An 18,261-nucleotide genomic window follows, 5' to 3' on the forward strand; every position below is an offset into this window, starting at 1 on the left:
AGAGAACTCCTAACTTGAATGTATGCATGTACTAAATGTACAGAAAAGTGTTGAGTGTGTAGCAACTTAAAAACATGTCTATTCATTCATTTTTTTCACCAGATTAGAGGTTATCAGTACCATCAGAGTAGACCATAGTTTTTGTGGTACACTATTAAAGTGACTTACATAAATATAGTGAGTTTTGTTTGAGTTTAATACTATTTGGTTTTATTTTTTTTTAATTTTTATTTATTTTATGATAGTCACAGAGAGAGAGAGAGAGAGGCAGAGACACAGGCAGAGGGAGAAGCAGGCTCCATGCACCGGGAGCCTGACGTGGGATTCGATCCCGGGTCTCCAGGATCGCGCCCTGGGCCAAAGGCAGGCGCTAAACCACTGCGCCACCCAGGGATCCCAATACTATTTGGTTTTAAATGAAGGCTTCATCTTGCATTTTATGATGTACTTTTAAAACTGAACCACAGTTTGTAATCAATTATTTTTAAGAAAGTATTTTGCACTTTATGCTTGGAGTAAAATTCAGGGCTAAGAAAATTTATTTCAAATATATTTTGCATATCTCTCAAATATCCAAATGCTCTTCTTCCAGTGCTCTGAATGTCATAGGATTGCAACATTCAGAAGTGACATCATAACATAAAGTCTTACAAAAATGAATGAAAGACCATGTGTCATCTTACAAACAAAAAAAAATTTAGACATATATGCAGATGGTAGGATTTCCTTTATTCCCTTACTGAATGAATTTCATTTGTTTTTCTCCCAGTCAGTGCAAATTGCTGTCCACTGCCCATTCAGATCATAGGCACTCTGATTCTACCCCTGCACAGGTATGTTGTCATTGGGTCAACCTGATACGTCCTTGGATTTCATAGCAGGGACCACAGTCTGTGGGTATCCAATTTATGCGATGAATCGTCCATCTGTTGCCCTACCTCCAGGCGACGTGACCAGCCCATCTGTGCTTGTTGACAGTGTGGTCTGCCTTGCTTATGTGCATGTGCTGCTAGTGTGAGGTATTCTCTCTCTCTCTCTCTCTCTCTCTCTCTCTCTCACACACACACACACACACACACACACACACACACACACAAACTGTGGAAACTTTTCTCCTTCTCTGTTCCATTGATATCTGTGGGCTACCTGTGGATTTTCCACTCCACTTCCATCACTAACTAGACTTCTGCGCCCTACACAACTGCCCAGGCACAGTGGTGTTAAATAGCTTTTGCTTGCTTGTCATGTAGGATTCCTCCTCTGGAAGTGCAGCTTTTATTCTGCTGCAACTGATCTAAATTACAGGGTGAGCCTCGTTCATCTGTGGCTCACCTACACATGGTTGCTGATTTCTTTGCCATTTGTTCTGACAGATCATCTAGTTATCATGTTCACTTTGTCTTGGCAGTGCTTGTTTCCAGTCCACATTTGGAAAGAGACCTAAATAACCAGTGGTTGTGTTTTCTTTTATGGAACTTCGGTAGCTTATAGAATCTCAGGGAAATAGGTCCAGGCCTCTACCCTGGAGTTTCTGTGCTAGGTTTTCTGAGGGCATACATCAAAGGAGGATCACTAGCAACACAGCCACCCAACCATGAGGGCCTCTAGGTGATGGTGAGGCAGGCAGAGCTTAAAGGAACCAATCAATGTCAAGAGCACCAGTGAGCAGAGCAAAGCTACAAATCTCAAGGAAAAGCCCAGGAAAGCAACAATCACAATCTGTAAAGGCAAAATCAGGGATGTAGAAGATAAAATCCAGAAAAATGGAGAACATCACATCTCAATGCCCTCCTCAGCCTACCTAGATTGTTTTTCTTTGGTCCTATGGTCTCTACTATAATATATGTTCCGAGAGTAGAATATTCAACATATTCTTTTCTTAACTTTCTCAAATGCCCAAAAGAATGCTTTTCAGCTAGGGGAGACTTGATACATATAAGAGGGAAAGAAAAGGGAAAGTGACTTATGAATCCATGTCAGGAGGGAGGAGAGAGAAGTAGATTGCTATAGACTGGAGAATGACATGAGTCCCTACATACCTGGTTTCACCACGAAGTACGTACTTTACCATCTGGATGATTATGAACCTTGTTCTGACAATTTTTACAGGTTCCTTTGACTATACTCAAACAGAAGCTCATAGAGATGTGGTAATTTCAAATAAATGAAAAAAGGCTTTTAGACACACACAGAACAGAACACACGAGCTAATGGAGTACCTATGTCACCTGATGCATTGAGACCCAAGGTCTCTAAGATCAAATTATACTGCTGTAAGGCTATTCCGTATTTAAGGACACTGTTTTTGCTTGGGGCTAAAAAAAAAGTCTATCATCTTCTCACTTCCAGACTGTCCAAGGACCCTTCCAGGTCCCTCCTTCCATCTGTTCAGGCAGGTGCCTAGCCACGCCAACGGGCAATGGTGTCCCTACTTCCTACAAGCCCTCATTTGTTTCTGAGCACTAACCACTCCTCAGGATACCCTGGTCAAGAATATAACAGATCAACACCTTATGCAATCTCCCTATTTGATAAAACTAAAACTCTGGGTATAAGAAGAACTTGAAATATATATGAAAATGTAATAATAAAATCTTAAAAATTCTTCACAAAGCTAGTGTGAAAGAAAGAAACATGGAAAAGCTAAAAACAAGGTGAAAATAAGAGCCCCCAGAAGGGACTCAAGCTCCAAAGTTTCTTCTGAACCTACTTTGGTAGCCACTTGGGGAGGGAGAAGGAGGGTAGGAGATGAAATCTAGGGAACTCCCCAAGTGAAGACTCTAATAGGAACCACCCCCATAGAGATGGGAACTTCAAGAAGCAACATCCTTGACATTAGGCTAAACAGAGAAAGACACCTGGCCCACCAAAAGGTCAATATGAAAACATCAAAAAAAAAAAAAAAAAAGAAAACATCACTATGTGAATTCTGGTGCTCTGAGGAGAGAAGAAAGCTACTTCCTTTGAGATCTCATAACCACCAGCCACTCACATGCAGGCATGCTCTCCAAATTCTTGTTACCCACTGCGGTCCATCAAAGAGCAAAAACAAAAAACTCAAGTAGAGAATTTAACTTAAAGTGCTTGGGGTGGATAAAGCTCCCAAGTGCTAGACATTACCTAATAGGAATCCTCTCTGGGAGAGCGTCCCTTCAGTGCAGCCCTCCAGGATGCCCTCACACCAGAGTTCATCTCTACCATGTGATTAAAAACCAGCTTCCTAAGTTTACAGTAGCTTTATGCATCATTGCCAAAATTTGGAAGCAACCAAGATGTCCTTCAGTAGGTAAGTGACTATATAAATGTGATCTAACCAGACAGTGGAATATTATTCAGCACTAAAAAGAAGGAGCTATCAAGCCATGAGAAGACAGGGGTGGGACACCTGTGTGGCTCAGCAGTTGAGTGTCTGCCTTCAGCCCAGGGCGTGATCCTGGAGTCTCAGGATCAAGTCCCACATTGGGCTCCCCACAGGGAGCCTGCTTCTCCCTCTGCCTGTGTCTCTGCCTCTCTTTCCCTGTGTCTCTCATGAATAAATAAATAAAATCTTAAAAAAAAAAGAAGACGGGAAAAAAACTAAAATGTATTATTGTTAAGTGTAAGAAGTCAATCTGATAATATACTGCGTTATTCCAATTATATGGCATTCTGGAAAAGACAAAACTGTGGAGACCGTAAAAAGATGAGTGGTTGCTAGGGGGCAAGGAAGGAGGAAGGGATGAAGAGGCAGAGCATGGAGGAGGTCTAAAACAGTGCACCTATTCTGTACGATACGATAATAATGGCTACATGTCATTATACAGTTGCCCAAACTCACAGGATGTAAATACCAAGAGTGAACTCTAATGTAAACTGTGGGCTTTGGGTGATCATGATGTGTCAAAGGAGGTTCATCAGCTGTAACAAAGGCACCACTCTGGAGGGGGATGTCCATAGTCAGGGAGGTTCTGTGGGGGTGGGGAGGGGTAGGGAGGAGGGGGCAGGGAATATATGGGAAATCTCTGTACCTTACTCTTAATCTTACCATGAAGCTAAAGCCACTCTAAAAAAACAAAGTGTATTAATTTTAAAATGGTATTAAAGATCCAAAACAAGATAGTTTCTTCCTGATGCCCACCCCATCCCCACCCCCAGTATGTGGCTTAGCCATTTTACAACCTGACTCTCAGAAGTAGACAGATGGTTTTCCCTGGAGTATTTTCAAACAATCAAACACAACCGAACAAGCCTTAAACAAGGTGACAGATTTTTTTTTTCTTGTGCACAAAGACATAAGTTCAGGCACCTATGACTTTTTGTCAACTCACCCTTCAGGAGCAAAGCAGGTCTGCTGACAGGGGCATGGGTGTTACAGTAGCTAAGAGTTCCCTACTTCCAGAACAAAGGAGGGGAGAGAGCACTTTCAAATAAATATGCTCCATGAGCCAGAGCTGAAAGTGAAAAGGAAAGGAGCACAGTGATTGGAAGAAACTGGATGCTCTGGGCCCATCTGCTGTGAGACAAGGAACTAACACAGAAACACCTATGCTTTGGGAACCTGGGTACAGCTCTGAGAAAAAAGACTCCTTTCTCAGGCCTTCTAGAACTTTCCTCTGGATGGTCTCCCTGAAATGCTGGAGATTTCCATAACTTCCAGTGTGCAGGCTTAAAGCAGGCATGAGAGTTTATTGAGGTAAGGGAGGTCTTAACCTCCTCCATGTGTTTCAGCTGAGAGTGAAGTTGTCCCTGATCCTCACCTGCTTCTAGGCTTCATTCTGGGAATGTACCTCCTTGGCCTAAAGAATGAGGACAGGGTAAGAGAAGCTCCCTCTTCTAATCAGAGTATCCTGAACCCTGTTTCAATATTAGCCATCTCTGCAAAATTTTTATCTGAAGAAACCATTCTAATGCTTAAGAGAAGTTTCAGAAATCACTGGAACAGAGGACCTCTAAGATCCATCCAACTAAAAGAAAAAGAAAAAAAAAAAGACATAAATACAAAGAAGAAACTGATAGTTGCCAGAGGAGAGGGGAGTTGGGGGATGGGCAAAATAAATAAAGGGGATTAAGATGTACAGACTTCCAGTTATAAAATAGGTAAGTCATGCAGATGAAAAGTACAGCATAGGGAATATAACCAATAATATAATTGCATTGTATGGTGAATACACTTACTGTGGTGAGCACTGAGTAATGTATAGAATTATCAAATCCCTATGTTGAACACTGGAAACTAATATAACTTTATTAATTATATTTCAACAACAAAAAAAGAAATCCCTGTTTCTATAGGTCAAGTTCATCTAAATAGTCCCAGACATTTTTTACAAGCCATTTTCAAAATTCTAGTTTATTCCTACAACAACGTCACATCTTAATTTCTTTCAAAGTATCCTAAAATGCTCAAGAAGGGCATGTGAAAATGCATCTGTTGGAAACAGATAAAGAACAAGCTTAGAAGGAGACAGTTTGAAATACAAACCCTGTTTTCTTTTCAAAAGAAATGCCATCAGAAGAGGCTGTCACTACCTCTAATTAGCAGGTGCCACACTGAGCAACTTACTGATTCTGAGCGCTTTGCAGTGTTGTAAGTGGGAGCGACAGTGCCACTCTATTTCTTAGACGTGTGACAAAGATCATCCTGGGAAAGCATCTTGTAGATTTTACAAATTTAGTGATTAATATAAGCTAATGTAATACCTGTGGAGAATATTAAGTTATAAACTGTTCCTTTTAAAAAAAGATTTTATTTATTTATTTGAGAGAGAGAGAGAGAGAGAGAATGCAGACGCACACAAGCAAGTGAGGGGAGGGGCTGAGCAGGAAGGAAAGAGAATCTCAGGCAGACTCCCCGCTGAGCACAGATGCGGATGTGGGGCTTGATCTCAAGACCCCGAGATCATGACCTGAGCAGAAATCAAGAGTCGGATGCTCAACTGACTCAGCCACCCAGATGCCCCAAGTTATAAACTGTTCCAAACCTAAGATGGGCACTATTTAAGTCATTAGTTGTGATTTTTAAGGATGTTATAATAATAACAGTACTTGAGGAGAAAGGCAATGTATCTATAACTAGAGGAAAGAAGGGACAAAAGAGGGAGTGGGAGAGGGAGGGGGAATAACCAAAAAGAAGAGGAAGGGATAAATAAAAGGGATGCAGCCCATTCTGGGTGAACAGTCCTCTTGGGAGAGCTCCTGGCACACAGAAGCTGTACTAGTTCCCATCTGCAAAGATGGAAGGGGCGGAGCTCGGTTCTGTCCTTCCGTGCCCTCTGATAGATCCCGCAATGCCACTCATCGGAGGCCAGGATTTACCAAGCAAAGCCTAGCTCACCACTGAAGGCACTCAGTGGTCTGTTGCTGATTCACATGCTGATGAGGCCTGGGCAAACTGAACGTGCCAGCAAGGCAAACAGCAGTGACCTCCTCTGAAGCTGCTCCGTTCCTACTGGGTGACGCGATCACAGAATGGGTGACCGGGTTTTCATTGGAGTCTCTCTTATTGCCATTTTAACTGGCAGATGGGGCACTAATTGACCCAGATACTTATTTTTAATGTAACTTAGGAAAAAAAATAATGCTCATTTGAAGCCTCTAAAAATTGTCAGTCATTATGAAGTAATTAAGACCCAGAGCATCACATAAAATTCCTAGAGAAGCTCAACCCCCTAAAAGGTTATTTTCTCATATTACATTATGGTTCCATTATATGTGATTTGAAAATATCAGTGTAGACATATTCATCAATTGCTTTTGCAATTATGTTCTAAGAACTGCTTGCTATAGCAAATTCCTCTTAATCTCCTTCCTAAATCTTTGAGAATATAATCCTGAAACAATGAAAGAAGAACCTATTCCTAGTGCTGGGTGAATATGAAGAATGTTTTTATTATTGTTCCTTTTCATTTAGTTTACTTTCCTTTTAAAGAGCCTCTACTAGAATTTTACCATCAGATATGTTCAAACACTGACATGTTTAGCTACTTCAAGTCTGTCGGTCTATTGACCTTTGACCTCCACACCTGTACCCAGCAGTGATTTAAGCTGCTCAAGGAGACAGATGAATTGAATAGCCAAATAAACTTAGGGAATGTGAAAATATGAAGTCACACGAAGAATACATTGAACATGCTCTAGTCCTCAGAGAATCCATAAACCATCAAATTCATTCACCATCCCTTCCCTTAAATGGCAAAAAAAAGACACTGACACACCTGGGGTCTTTGGTCAATAAACCCAACAGGAAGGAAAAGCACAAATGCTTCTTTTACCAGGTGAGGACGGTGGGCTTGAATTGCCTCCTCTGTTGGTGTTTGTCAGCATGCAGTCCTGAGAAGCTATAGAAAATACTCATCTTCTGTGATGCCTAAAGCTGGATTGAAAGATTTCGGCAAACTCAAAATGTCTCTAGCAAAGAGACATGCTTGTGTGTATTTCACTTCACATTGGGAACTTTGGACAGTCCTTTAGCGTGGTGATCTCATCACTATATGAGCATGAGAGACAGAATAATTCTGTCTGGATGCTGCTTAAGAGCCGCCAGGATAGTCACTCTAATTTTAGAATCCAGGATGAAGAACCTATGTGATAACAAAGAACTGCTCTGAGGTCAGTAACACTGGAGGAATGTATATTTTATTTATCACAGTGTCAGCTCCCTTACAGATTGAAAACTTGAAGTAGATGTGAGATGATTATTCAGATCATGAGGCCATGCTCAGTGGACAAATCAATTTACAGATTCTGTGTCCTAATGCTACAGGCCCTGTGATTCCACAGCTGAGGCTGGAAACCAGATTTGCAGAAGCTTTGAAAGAGAGTGAGGCCCCAACAGCCTCTCGTTTAATGATTTCCTTTCTTATTCCTAGGTCTAGGGGAAACAAGGTGCCAAAACAGTGGCTAACAAGAGAGGTTCCTGAAGGTTCCATTGTCACACCCTTAGCTCTGCTCCTGACTGTAGCACTCAGCCCTTAGAGCATCTAGCAGATATAAGAATGATCTATTAGAAAAATCTCAGTCCTCAGTTTTTAGGGAAAAAAAAATCCAGCCTAACTAAAAAAATAACCAGGATCTAGTGGACAAGAATATTGATGTATTGAAATCTCAACATTGAAAAATGAAAAGTTAACTGCACTCTGAATCCTTGATCCCCATCCTCACTCTAAAAAGAATTATAGGTACTGATTTCAATTTTCTTTTAGGATTCCAGCAACATGGTGATCTGGGAAGCTATATTTGGTCTCAGGGATTATAACTAGGAGTCATAGGACCACTGCCCTTGGGGCTTGCTTTCTGTCAGGGGGTTTGAGAAAGACAAGCATTTTCTCCTGCAGACAAGTTCAACATCAATTGTATGTCTAATACCTGAGGAATAAAAAGTGATCAAATTGCTTATAGCATGAACTGAACACCAGAATTCTTGCATTTTCAGGGATCTGCCAATAACTTAGTAATTTACCTTGACTGACATTGAAATGAGTACAATAAGACTTACTACACACTAAAAAGAGATTTAATGTAGTCTGCAAGGAATTTAGAAAGAGTTTTACATTGCTTGGTAAAATCTGCTAATAACAGAACTCATCACTACTTTGAAGAAAAATGGGATCATTAATCTCATGTAAGATACATAGACATGTACATCCACCCAAACACTTCAGAAATTAAGTCAAACTAAAAAAGTATACTGAGTTGCTTTATATCAGTGGAGAAATTATTCAACACTGCGTTAGAACTCTTCAGCATCAAGGAAATAAGGAACAAAGAAGAGGAATAGGAGAAGATGGCTTCCATTTGTTGTGTCACGTGCACATTCTGCAGGCTGATCCCAGGTCATCACCTAGTCCTTGACCCTTCACTTTGATCTTTAATATGCCCAAGAGCTAGCACGGTAGAAAGTGTATGTTCTTGATTTTCTATGACACTTCCAACTTAAAGTCATTTTATTTTCAAATAAGACCCTCACCACAACTCTATTGGCTTCATAAAATAGTACCGCCCCCATTTGACAAGAGAGGAGACTGAGTCCAGGAAGCAAAATGGCCTGAACATTAAAACCATTGGAAGGTGACATGAGGACTCCCACACTCTTCCTCCCAGACCAGGCTCCGGCTCAGATCCGCCGTTGGACATGTTGCCTGAAAATCGTCCGGAGTGTTCTATTGAAAGAAAGTATCTGGGCCTCAGATCCTCTGTGGTGATTGTATAAATCTCACTTCTGAGAAAAAGTTATGCAGTCCTTTTCATGCTTCTGGTTTTGGTGCCACTTGGCTGTGCAAATTTCTAAAAGCTTTTGAATAGACTAATAAACATGGAATTGTTCTGAACATCTGTAAGCAAAATACGAAAAGATATTACCCAGTGAATGAACATCCTGGGTTTTCTCGCCAGAAATGGGGTTATTTGTGTATTAGGCTAATGCACTGAAATTAACCCAGAATGCTTACCCATTGCAGAATGTCTTTTCATATTTTCATCTGTGTAGTCGTTATTATAAAATGTAAGAATAATTCTCTATCAGGGTATTCAGGGATCTGAATAGCTCAATTACTTCTAAAATCAATGTAGTAAAGCAACAGCATGCCAGTTAATCAGTTGGTTTGCATAACAAATGTTTGGGGGAGTTGGTGTGTTTTGTGTGTGTGTGTGCGCACATGCATGTGTGTGTAAAGAGAAATCCAGGGTCAGCGCAACACTTTAAAACAAATGTGAGAGATTAAGCTTCCATTTGACTACAGAGAAAGAATTCTGGAAGACAGGTACAATTTAATTCATTCTAGAAAGGCTACATGAAATCTAGGCTCCTGACAGTTATGTCATCCCACGTTTCTATGGGATCTCTAGTGCTAGGCATGCACTGGGCTTTTAAGGAACACCAAATGAATGCATAAATCTTTGGAAGTCAATTTAGGATTAGAATGGTGGCCGCCAGGACTTAGATTACTTCTTGGCACATTATTAGAGACAGATCTGAAACACCACAAGAAATAGTGGCCTAACAGTGGCCGTGAGCCACACCACCTCAAGTCCAAGCCATGACTGGGTTCACAGTGCAGGAGCTGGTGGTAGGCAGCTCACAGAAGGCTTCTAATTCAGGCCTAGAATATCTGGGAAATGCAAGTCTCTCAGCCTGTGGCTCTTGGTTCAGTGCTAAGTGATGAATCCAAGGAAGGGAAGTTTAGGTGACTGCTACAGGAAAAAGGTCACTTTTAAAACAGGTTTAAATGAAATGATGGACATGTGAGGGGCAGGAGTCTCTGGGGAAATGCAAGGAGACAATCACAGCCTTTGGAAAATCATTGTGATCTGGCTTCTCTCAGCTTTGAAGGCCAAACTTCCATTTTTATCATTTAATTTAACCCAAGGTTAATCCAATAAGGAGAGAATGAACTGTGTAGACTAAACTCACAATAAACTGAGATATACATCTCAGAATGGCATATAATTGAATTTGAAATGAGAATTAGAACTGTCTGGCTGACCAACCTGGTCTCATTGCATTTTCTTTCTGTAAATAATCTCCACGGTAGGACAAAAGATGAGAAGTTTCTATAGGGTGTGGATCAGAATAAGAGGAGTTACTGATAAAACTTAAAAGCATCAGAGTGTCAGGCTCTGTCTGGTAGTCTATTCAGAAGCCAAACCTTACAAAGCAACCCGGAGAGGGCCAGCAGGACTTTCCCCTTTCCAGGCTGGCCTGGCTGACCAGCCTCCTTGCTGAGGCCTTCTGTTTGTTTGTTTGTTTGTTTGTTTGTTTCCCTTTATACATATGGCAGGGTATTCCATCAGGTTACTCTGAGGTCCTACGGACCAAGCCAAGCTCTCCTCTAAGTGACTGCCTATCTGTACTCTGAGGCATTGCCAGCTTATATTTCATTCCCAAAGGGCAACTTTACTGCCTTAGGAACTGTTGTCGGCTTGTATTTTCGACAGATGTCAGGCTCAAATATCACGCAGATCACTCGGCATGTAACACCCCTATTAGTGAGCCATTAATGAATGTTCTACTTACATGTCAAAATCAACTCTGGCCATGTGTCACCCACCATGGGATCACATCTTTCTCCTGGCTCTTACTAGAAAACACACAGCTTTTCTACGTGCCTAACTACACCTCCAGCTTGAGTCTCAGAATCACAAGAGCATTAATAGCTACAAAGAAATACCATTCAGACATTAATATGCATCCTACCTGGATACACACCTGCTTCTACACTCACATACACACCCACTCACCTGCTCATCCCTCCAGGCAACACATAGCACCCACTGGTGTGCGGGTATAACAAACGTCAGCTAATGTTTCTGGTTCCATGGCTTGTGGAACCTCTGTGGCACACACCAATCTGTGTGCTGAGACAAGGCTGTGGAAGCTCTAACATTAGTCATCACATGAGGGGTCGGGGTGGGGGTAGGGGGCAGTGGTAGAGCTGGCCCTTTGGATTTTGAAAACTGCTCCCCCTCCCTGAGTGCTATCCCTGGAAATCTGGCACCTGCCCCAAGAAACCAAATGGTACCTTGGGCTCAAGTGTACTTGCTATTCGAGAAGGAATTTGGCAGACAGTCCTTGTCCTAGGCTTTGTTTCTTGAATGATGAATGAATGAATGAATGAATGAATGAATGAATGAATGAATCTGCAGTGACCAAAGCTTTACAAACTTAATTACAAACACAAGCGTGAGCAGTTTTGAAATTAATCCAAATCCTGGAGCACAGACTAGTATTTCTCTCATATGAAACCTCAGCAATTATTACACATTGTAGTAGAGCCTTGGTTTTTCTTCCCTGCAAGTCAGACTCCCCCAGGGCTGACTTGTTCAGCGCGGCTGTGAGCACCCGAGGCTTCAGCAGGGAAGCCCTGCCAGTATCACCTGTATTCTGTCTCCCCCATTCTCTCTCTGGTCACAAATCTTTAATTAGCTGCTTACCCTAATTACTCTAGCTGGGGACCTTGTTTGTTCTCCTTCCCTGCTATTCCCAGAGATCTGAAGGCTCTACCACTTCTGTGCCAGGGGGTCTTTTCTATCACAGTTTCTCTCTGTCTTTTTGTTTTTCCTTTCATGATCAGAACAAAAAAAAAAAAAAAGGAAGCCCAGGGAAAGAAATCATCTCTCCTTCTGTGTCTGGGTAAGACCCCATAACCATCATTGCCCAATCAGGAACAAGTTTCCATGACAACCATGCTTCCCAGTGCCACCACTAACTTAGCAGATAGCGTTCACATCAAATACAGAGTTCTTTACCAGCCTCCGTGGCTTCTGTACAAGACTCTGAGATACCAGCTGTTTGCATGAACTGTATCTTAAAAGAGTTTTGTCTTCTGTCCTTCGAAACATCAGAAAGACCAAAACAAAAACAAAACCTGCTTGGTATTTTCTTTACTGTATTATCATTAAAAAGCACACCAATTTTTTTAAAGTGTAGTGGAGATGGACATGAAAGAGAGTGTGGGACTCGGGTGTTAGGAAGTATGAATGGATGAACAGAGAATCACTGGGATATGACAGTTGGGTGACAGACACCATGGTCAGTGGCATAAACTTGGAGCGGACAGTTGATGAGGTTAGAATTCCTCCTGTATATGACCTTGGGGAAGTTCCTTTCCTCTCTGAGCCTCAACACTCCCTCTGTAAAAGACAGAAACTGAAACATTTCATGGAATTCTTCAGAAAATTAGATGCAAAAAAGCAAAGAGACAAAAAAAAAAGTGCTTCTTACAGTGTCTGGCACATAGTAGGAGTTCAACAAAGGGCAATTACCATGCTGTTCTTCTTAACATAAAGAGCTGAATTGAAACAAGTCTGAGCAAACAGTATTCTAATTGATTATTAACATTTTGCTGGTGAAGAATAATAGTATAAACAGTAGATATTTGGAAGTTTTCTTAGCAACCTTTTCTCTTGAGCTATTAAGTCATGTCTGCAATTATGGGAAGGAATCTACTCATTTCCATTCCTGAGACTTAAGAGGATACACCTGGGCAATCTCCAGGGTTCAACTGAATCTATTTATAACTCTGCATAAGCATTTCTTTAATTTTGAAACAGATGCAAAGAAAAAACTTGGATTAACTATTAAAGTATTTGTTCAATATTCCACATTCTCAACACCAATGAGTAAATTCCAGTTCTTCTGTAAAGGCAGGAAAAACAAGAATATGTATGTTCTTATGATATTTTCAATATTGCACCGCTCAAATTTCATTTCAAAATCAGAATTCATGTTGTAGCAAACAAACCAACATGCTCATTATGGAACAAACTCTCAGACTCCAACTCCTCCCCCACCTGTCTTCATGGTGCCCTCAGACAGCTGAGTGGGCCCTCTACAAGTACCGTGAGTTCAACTCTTTATTTTTAAAAGATAAAACTATTTATGTATTTTTAAAATCCCACTTCTGTCACTATGGCGGACTATATATTAAGATAATAAACCCTCCCTCTTAAGAACTCTTTAAGAGGGGCTCTTTAAGAGAGCCACCTGGGTGGCTCAGTCAAATATCCAACTCTTGATTTTGGCTCAGGTCGTGATCTCAGAGTCATGAGATTAAGCCACACGTTGGGCTCCACGCTCAGCAGACTGTCAGCTTGCAATTCTATCTCCTCTCTGCCTCTACCCCTCACCCTACTTGTGCTCACTCACTCACTTTCTGAAATAAAAAAAAAAATAAATTTTAAAAAAGAACTCAAGATACTGAATGAAATATTTTTTAAATGTGTTTTACAGTATGGATGTTCCTCAAAACATTAAAAATAAAACTATTCTATGATCCAGCTATCTCTCTTCTGAGCATATATCCTAATGAAATGAAATCAGTAACTCAGGGCAAAAGCTATGCCCCCATGTTCACCTCAGCATCATTCACAATAGCCATGGTTTGGAAACAACTGAAGTCTCCACCAGCAGAAAAAAATGGATAAAGATATTGTGGTAGGGGATCCCTGGGTGGCGCAGTGGTTTGGCGCCCGCCTTTGGCCCAGGGCGCGATTCTGGAGACCCGGGATCGAATCCCACATCGGGCTCCCAGTGCATGGAGCCTGCTTCTCCCTCTGCCTATGTCTCTGCCTCTCTCTCTCTCTCTGTGACTATCATAAATAAATAAAAATTTTTTAAAAAAAGATATTGTGGTATATACATAATGCAATATTATTCAGCCTTACACGTGAAGTAAATTCTGCCACTTGCAACAATGTGGATGAAGCTGGAAGAAAGTATGCTAAGTGAAATTAATCAAGACACCAAAAAACTGTATACTGCATGTTCTCATTTGTATATGGGAATCTAAACAAATCACACTCAAAGAAACAGAGAGTGGTTACTAGGTGCAGGAGTAGAAGGAAGCAGGGAAATGTTGGTCAAAGGTTACAAACTTTCTGTTATGGAGGATGAATTAGTGCTAGAAATCTAATGTATAGCATGGTGATGGTAGTTAATAATACTGTATTTTTCACTTGAAATTTGTTAAGAGAGTAGATCATAGGTGCTCTTGCCACCAAAAAAGTATGTGAGGAGATGTGTATGTTAATTAGCTTGACTATTAGTAATCATTTCACTGTGCATATCAAAATATCATGTCATACACCTTAAATATATACCACTCTTATTTGAAAAATTTTTTAAAAAGTGTTTAAAAGAGAAAAAAAATTGTGTTTTAAATGTTACCTGAGCTGGCAGTGAAATAAAGAAAATCTTTGAAGGCCAGAACAAAAAACAGATCCAGAATGGTTGCCTGGTATTTGAGCTAGAATTTGCCATGAGTGCATCTGCCTATCCTGGTAGCCAAAAATTTTTCTGTAAAAGGCTAAATCATAAATATTTTAGGTTTTGCAGGCCATACCATCTCTGACATATCCAGTCAACTCTGCCATCATTCCATGAAAGCATTCACAGAAAATAAACAAAAAAATGAGTCTGGCTGGATTTCTATAAGATTTTATTTACATAACCTAGCAGTGGGTAGGATTTAGCCTGCAAGCCAGTTTGCCAATCCCTTCATTATGGACTAGATTTGAATGTCTTATCCACAGAGAAGCAATTATAGTGCGTGATGTTTACCTCATATATAGTAGACTACTGCAGATTTCACACCTCTCTATCCTAGAGGATCCCTCCCACATTGATTCTAGGCTAGACCACATGACTTGCTTTGGCCAATGGGACAACAGTAAATGTGACATAAACAGGGACTTGAAAAGTGCTAGAAGAATAGGGCTTATCCTCTCTTGTTGCTCCTGAAATCTCTGCATCCACCACCATGTGAATTTGCCCAGGCCAGTATGTTGAAGACATGGTCCATCATTCCCATTACCCCAGCCAACAAAAATGGACAGCCAGTACCAAACGCAGATCTATGAGTGAAGCCATCCTAGACCAACTAGTACCCAGGCAGCCTACTGGTTGACTGGAGTCACATGAATGAGCCCAGATGAGATTAGCAGAAGAACCGCCAGGATGAGGCCAGTCCAAATTCTGACCCACATAATCATAAACTAATAAGTGACTACTTTAGAATTAAGCTTAATAGTGATTATTTTGCAACAAAACCTAAATGGTACATTCCATAGGAAATCTATTATCTTCTAAAATTATAAAGTGAGATGGGTGCCTAGGGGTCTCGATCAGTTGAGTGTCAACTCTTGGTTTTGGCTCAGGCCATAATCTCAGGGTGACGGGATCAAACACTGTATCAGGGTCTGTGCCTGAGTGGGGAGTCTGCTTGAAATTCTCTCCCTCTGTCCCTCCTCTTATTCATGTGTGTTCTCTCTCTAAAATGAATAAAATTTTAAATCTTTAATGAAATGAAATAAAAATATAAAAATAAAGTGAGAGGCCAGCAAGTATATTTATAGAAATGGGAAAGAAAAGATTAAAGAAACACAAACAATTTTATTTGCATTTTAAAGATCTTGTCACCTGCCAGCAAAGATGTGCCCTTTCTTGCTTCTTATAATAGAAGTTGGATCAAATTCTTCCTACCTGAACAGACTTCCTTATAAGTAGGATTGGAAGTATAGCCTCCTGCATAACCAACTTGAGTTGAATATACTCCTTTCTTGGTCCAGAATTTCCGCTCAGCTCCCCAGAAACAGCCCATTCCTAAGAAAACATAAGATATGGATTAGTCCTTTGTCAAAAACAAGTAGTCATTGAATGTCAGAAGCCCTGTTATACTAGAAAAGAGGTTATTCATGTCATTTGGTAATCAAAAATAACTAATATTTTATCTTTTAAAAAAGGACAGTTTCATGGAAGCAATCTAAGTGTCCATCAATAGATAATGGATAAGGAAAATGTGTACACACACACACATGCATGTATGCATGCACATGCACACACACACACACACACACACACACACACACTGGAATATCATGAAACCAGAAAGAAGGATAAGATCATGCCACTTGAGCCAAAATGAATGTACCTAAAGGTGAGTGAAATATTCAGAAAGACTAATATCATGTGATTTCACTCATAAATGGAATAAAAAAGCTAGTAACAACAAGAAATGAGCAAACAACAAAAAGCAGAATCAGACCTATAAATACAGAGAACTGATCGTTGCCAGGAGGGAAGGGGTAGGGGGTTTGGCAAAATAGGTGAAAGAGAATAGGAGGCTTCCAGTTATGGAATGAATAAGTCACAGGAATAAAAGGCACAGCATAAGGAATATAGTCAAGGACATTATAATAGCAATGTATCAGAACAGATGGTAGTTACACTTATGGTGAACATAGGATAATGTCTAAACTTGTTGAACCACTATGTTGTACACCTAAGTCTAATGTAACATTGTATGTCAACTGTAGTCAAATTAAAAAGAAACATGTTAGAAATCAAAGTGAAAAAATCAATTAATAATTTTTAACATCTAAAAATAATTTTACTTAAGTTTATTTGCATAGACTGTCTTTTTGCCTTAGTTTTGCAAAAACTCAGAAAGCTCAAATTTTGGTGAAGTTAGTAAAATATATCTTTCCAAAAAACATAGTAAAAAAATAACTGCATTTGATGAATGATTTCAGCACTCAATTCATTATGGACCTGTTAAAACATAATAACTTGTATTAATAGCAAAATTTATTTAATGATCAATATTCCGGTTTTGCTTTTTAAAAAAAATACCACCACAGAAAGGTAACACTAACTTACTGACTTAAATGTGAAAACTTCCCTAAATCAACACAGATTGATGCAGTTTTCAATGAACAATTCCATATATGTGTTCAGTTTCTTCAAAAATGTCTGTCATCATAAATTTCCTTGTGGGGGCACCTGGGTGGCTAGTGGTTGAATGTCTACCTTCAGCTCAGGTCGTGATCCCAGGGTGCTGGGATCGAGTCCCACATCAGGCTCCCAAAGGTGAGCTAGCTTCTCCCTCTGCCTAGGTCTCTGCCTCTCTGTGTCTCTCGTGAATAAATAAATACAATCTTAAAAAAAATAAACTTCCATGTGATAAATCACTGCTCACCTAAGGGTACATTTTTCTGAGTTCTATTACTGAAAATGATGAATGAGGAAAGAGAGAAAGGGGAAGGCAAAGAAAGAGACGACAGCAAATACACAAAGAAACTCACAAAAATAGCATTCCATTCAACTAGCAAACACTTTGCTCACATCAGTAGTTATTGGATTCTTTTGAATATATGGTGAAAACCAAGACCTATCTCCCAAGAATGCACATACTTACACACCTCGAAAATGTAGCATTAGATCTCCCTGGGCTGCAAATAAAGAGCCCTCATTTTGTATCATGAGTTTCTGAACTGTCCACAACTGCTATTCTGTGACCAACTTCTAGATCTAAACAAGATTACTGCCTTGCTCAACTTTATTACGACTTTATTAAGTCATATATAATTAAGATCTTGGGTAGAACAACAGTTGGCAAATTAATATATGCCTCCTACATCTACAATCACTAGATTTGTTAGACTCGATGACAGAACTGAAAGAAAAATTAGATTGAAGTTTACTGAAATTCTTGACACTTGTTAATATCCTAAAATTCAGAACAGTAATAATGAAAATGAGATGTGCATAATGCTATACATTATACAAAAACATATTGGTCAAACGCGAGGGGAAGTATATTTACCAAAAATAAATTAACAGCTAAAAAATATGATAGAGCCAAATGATAAAAATTAATATAGTAAAAAAATTACCACTGTGATCATAATGTAACATGGATATATGCATATGACTATGTCATAATTAACTAGGGCTAAATTTAGAAGGAAAAAAACACAAGTATATGCACATTCTTATTATAACTATAA

General features: G+C 39.9%; 1 protein-coding gene across 10 annotated transcripts in view; it reads right to left on the reverse strand.

Moving 5' to 3' along the window:
• Window positions 1–18,261, reverse strand: part of MSRA (methionine sulfoxide reductase A) — a 433,824-nt gene that overhangs the window by 207,427 nt on the left and 208,136 nt on the right. For all 10 annotated transcript variants that reach the window (XM_025462943.3, XM_035720981.2, XM_025462940.3 and 7 more), the window contains one exon: window positions 15,956–16,075. In XM_025462943.3, coding sequence (XP_025318728.1) covers window positions 15,956–16,075 — 120 coding nt within the window. The remainder of the gene's footprint in view (window positions 1–15,955; window positions 16,076–18,261) is intronic.

This window comes from Canis lupus, chromosome 25 (genome assembly GCF_003254725.2).
Source record: "Canis lupus dingo isolate Sandy chromosome 25, ASM325472v2, whole genome shotgun sequence".
Classification (NCBI taxonomy): Eukaryota; Metazoa; Chordata; class Mammalia; order Carnivora; family Canidae; genus Canis; species Canis lupus.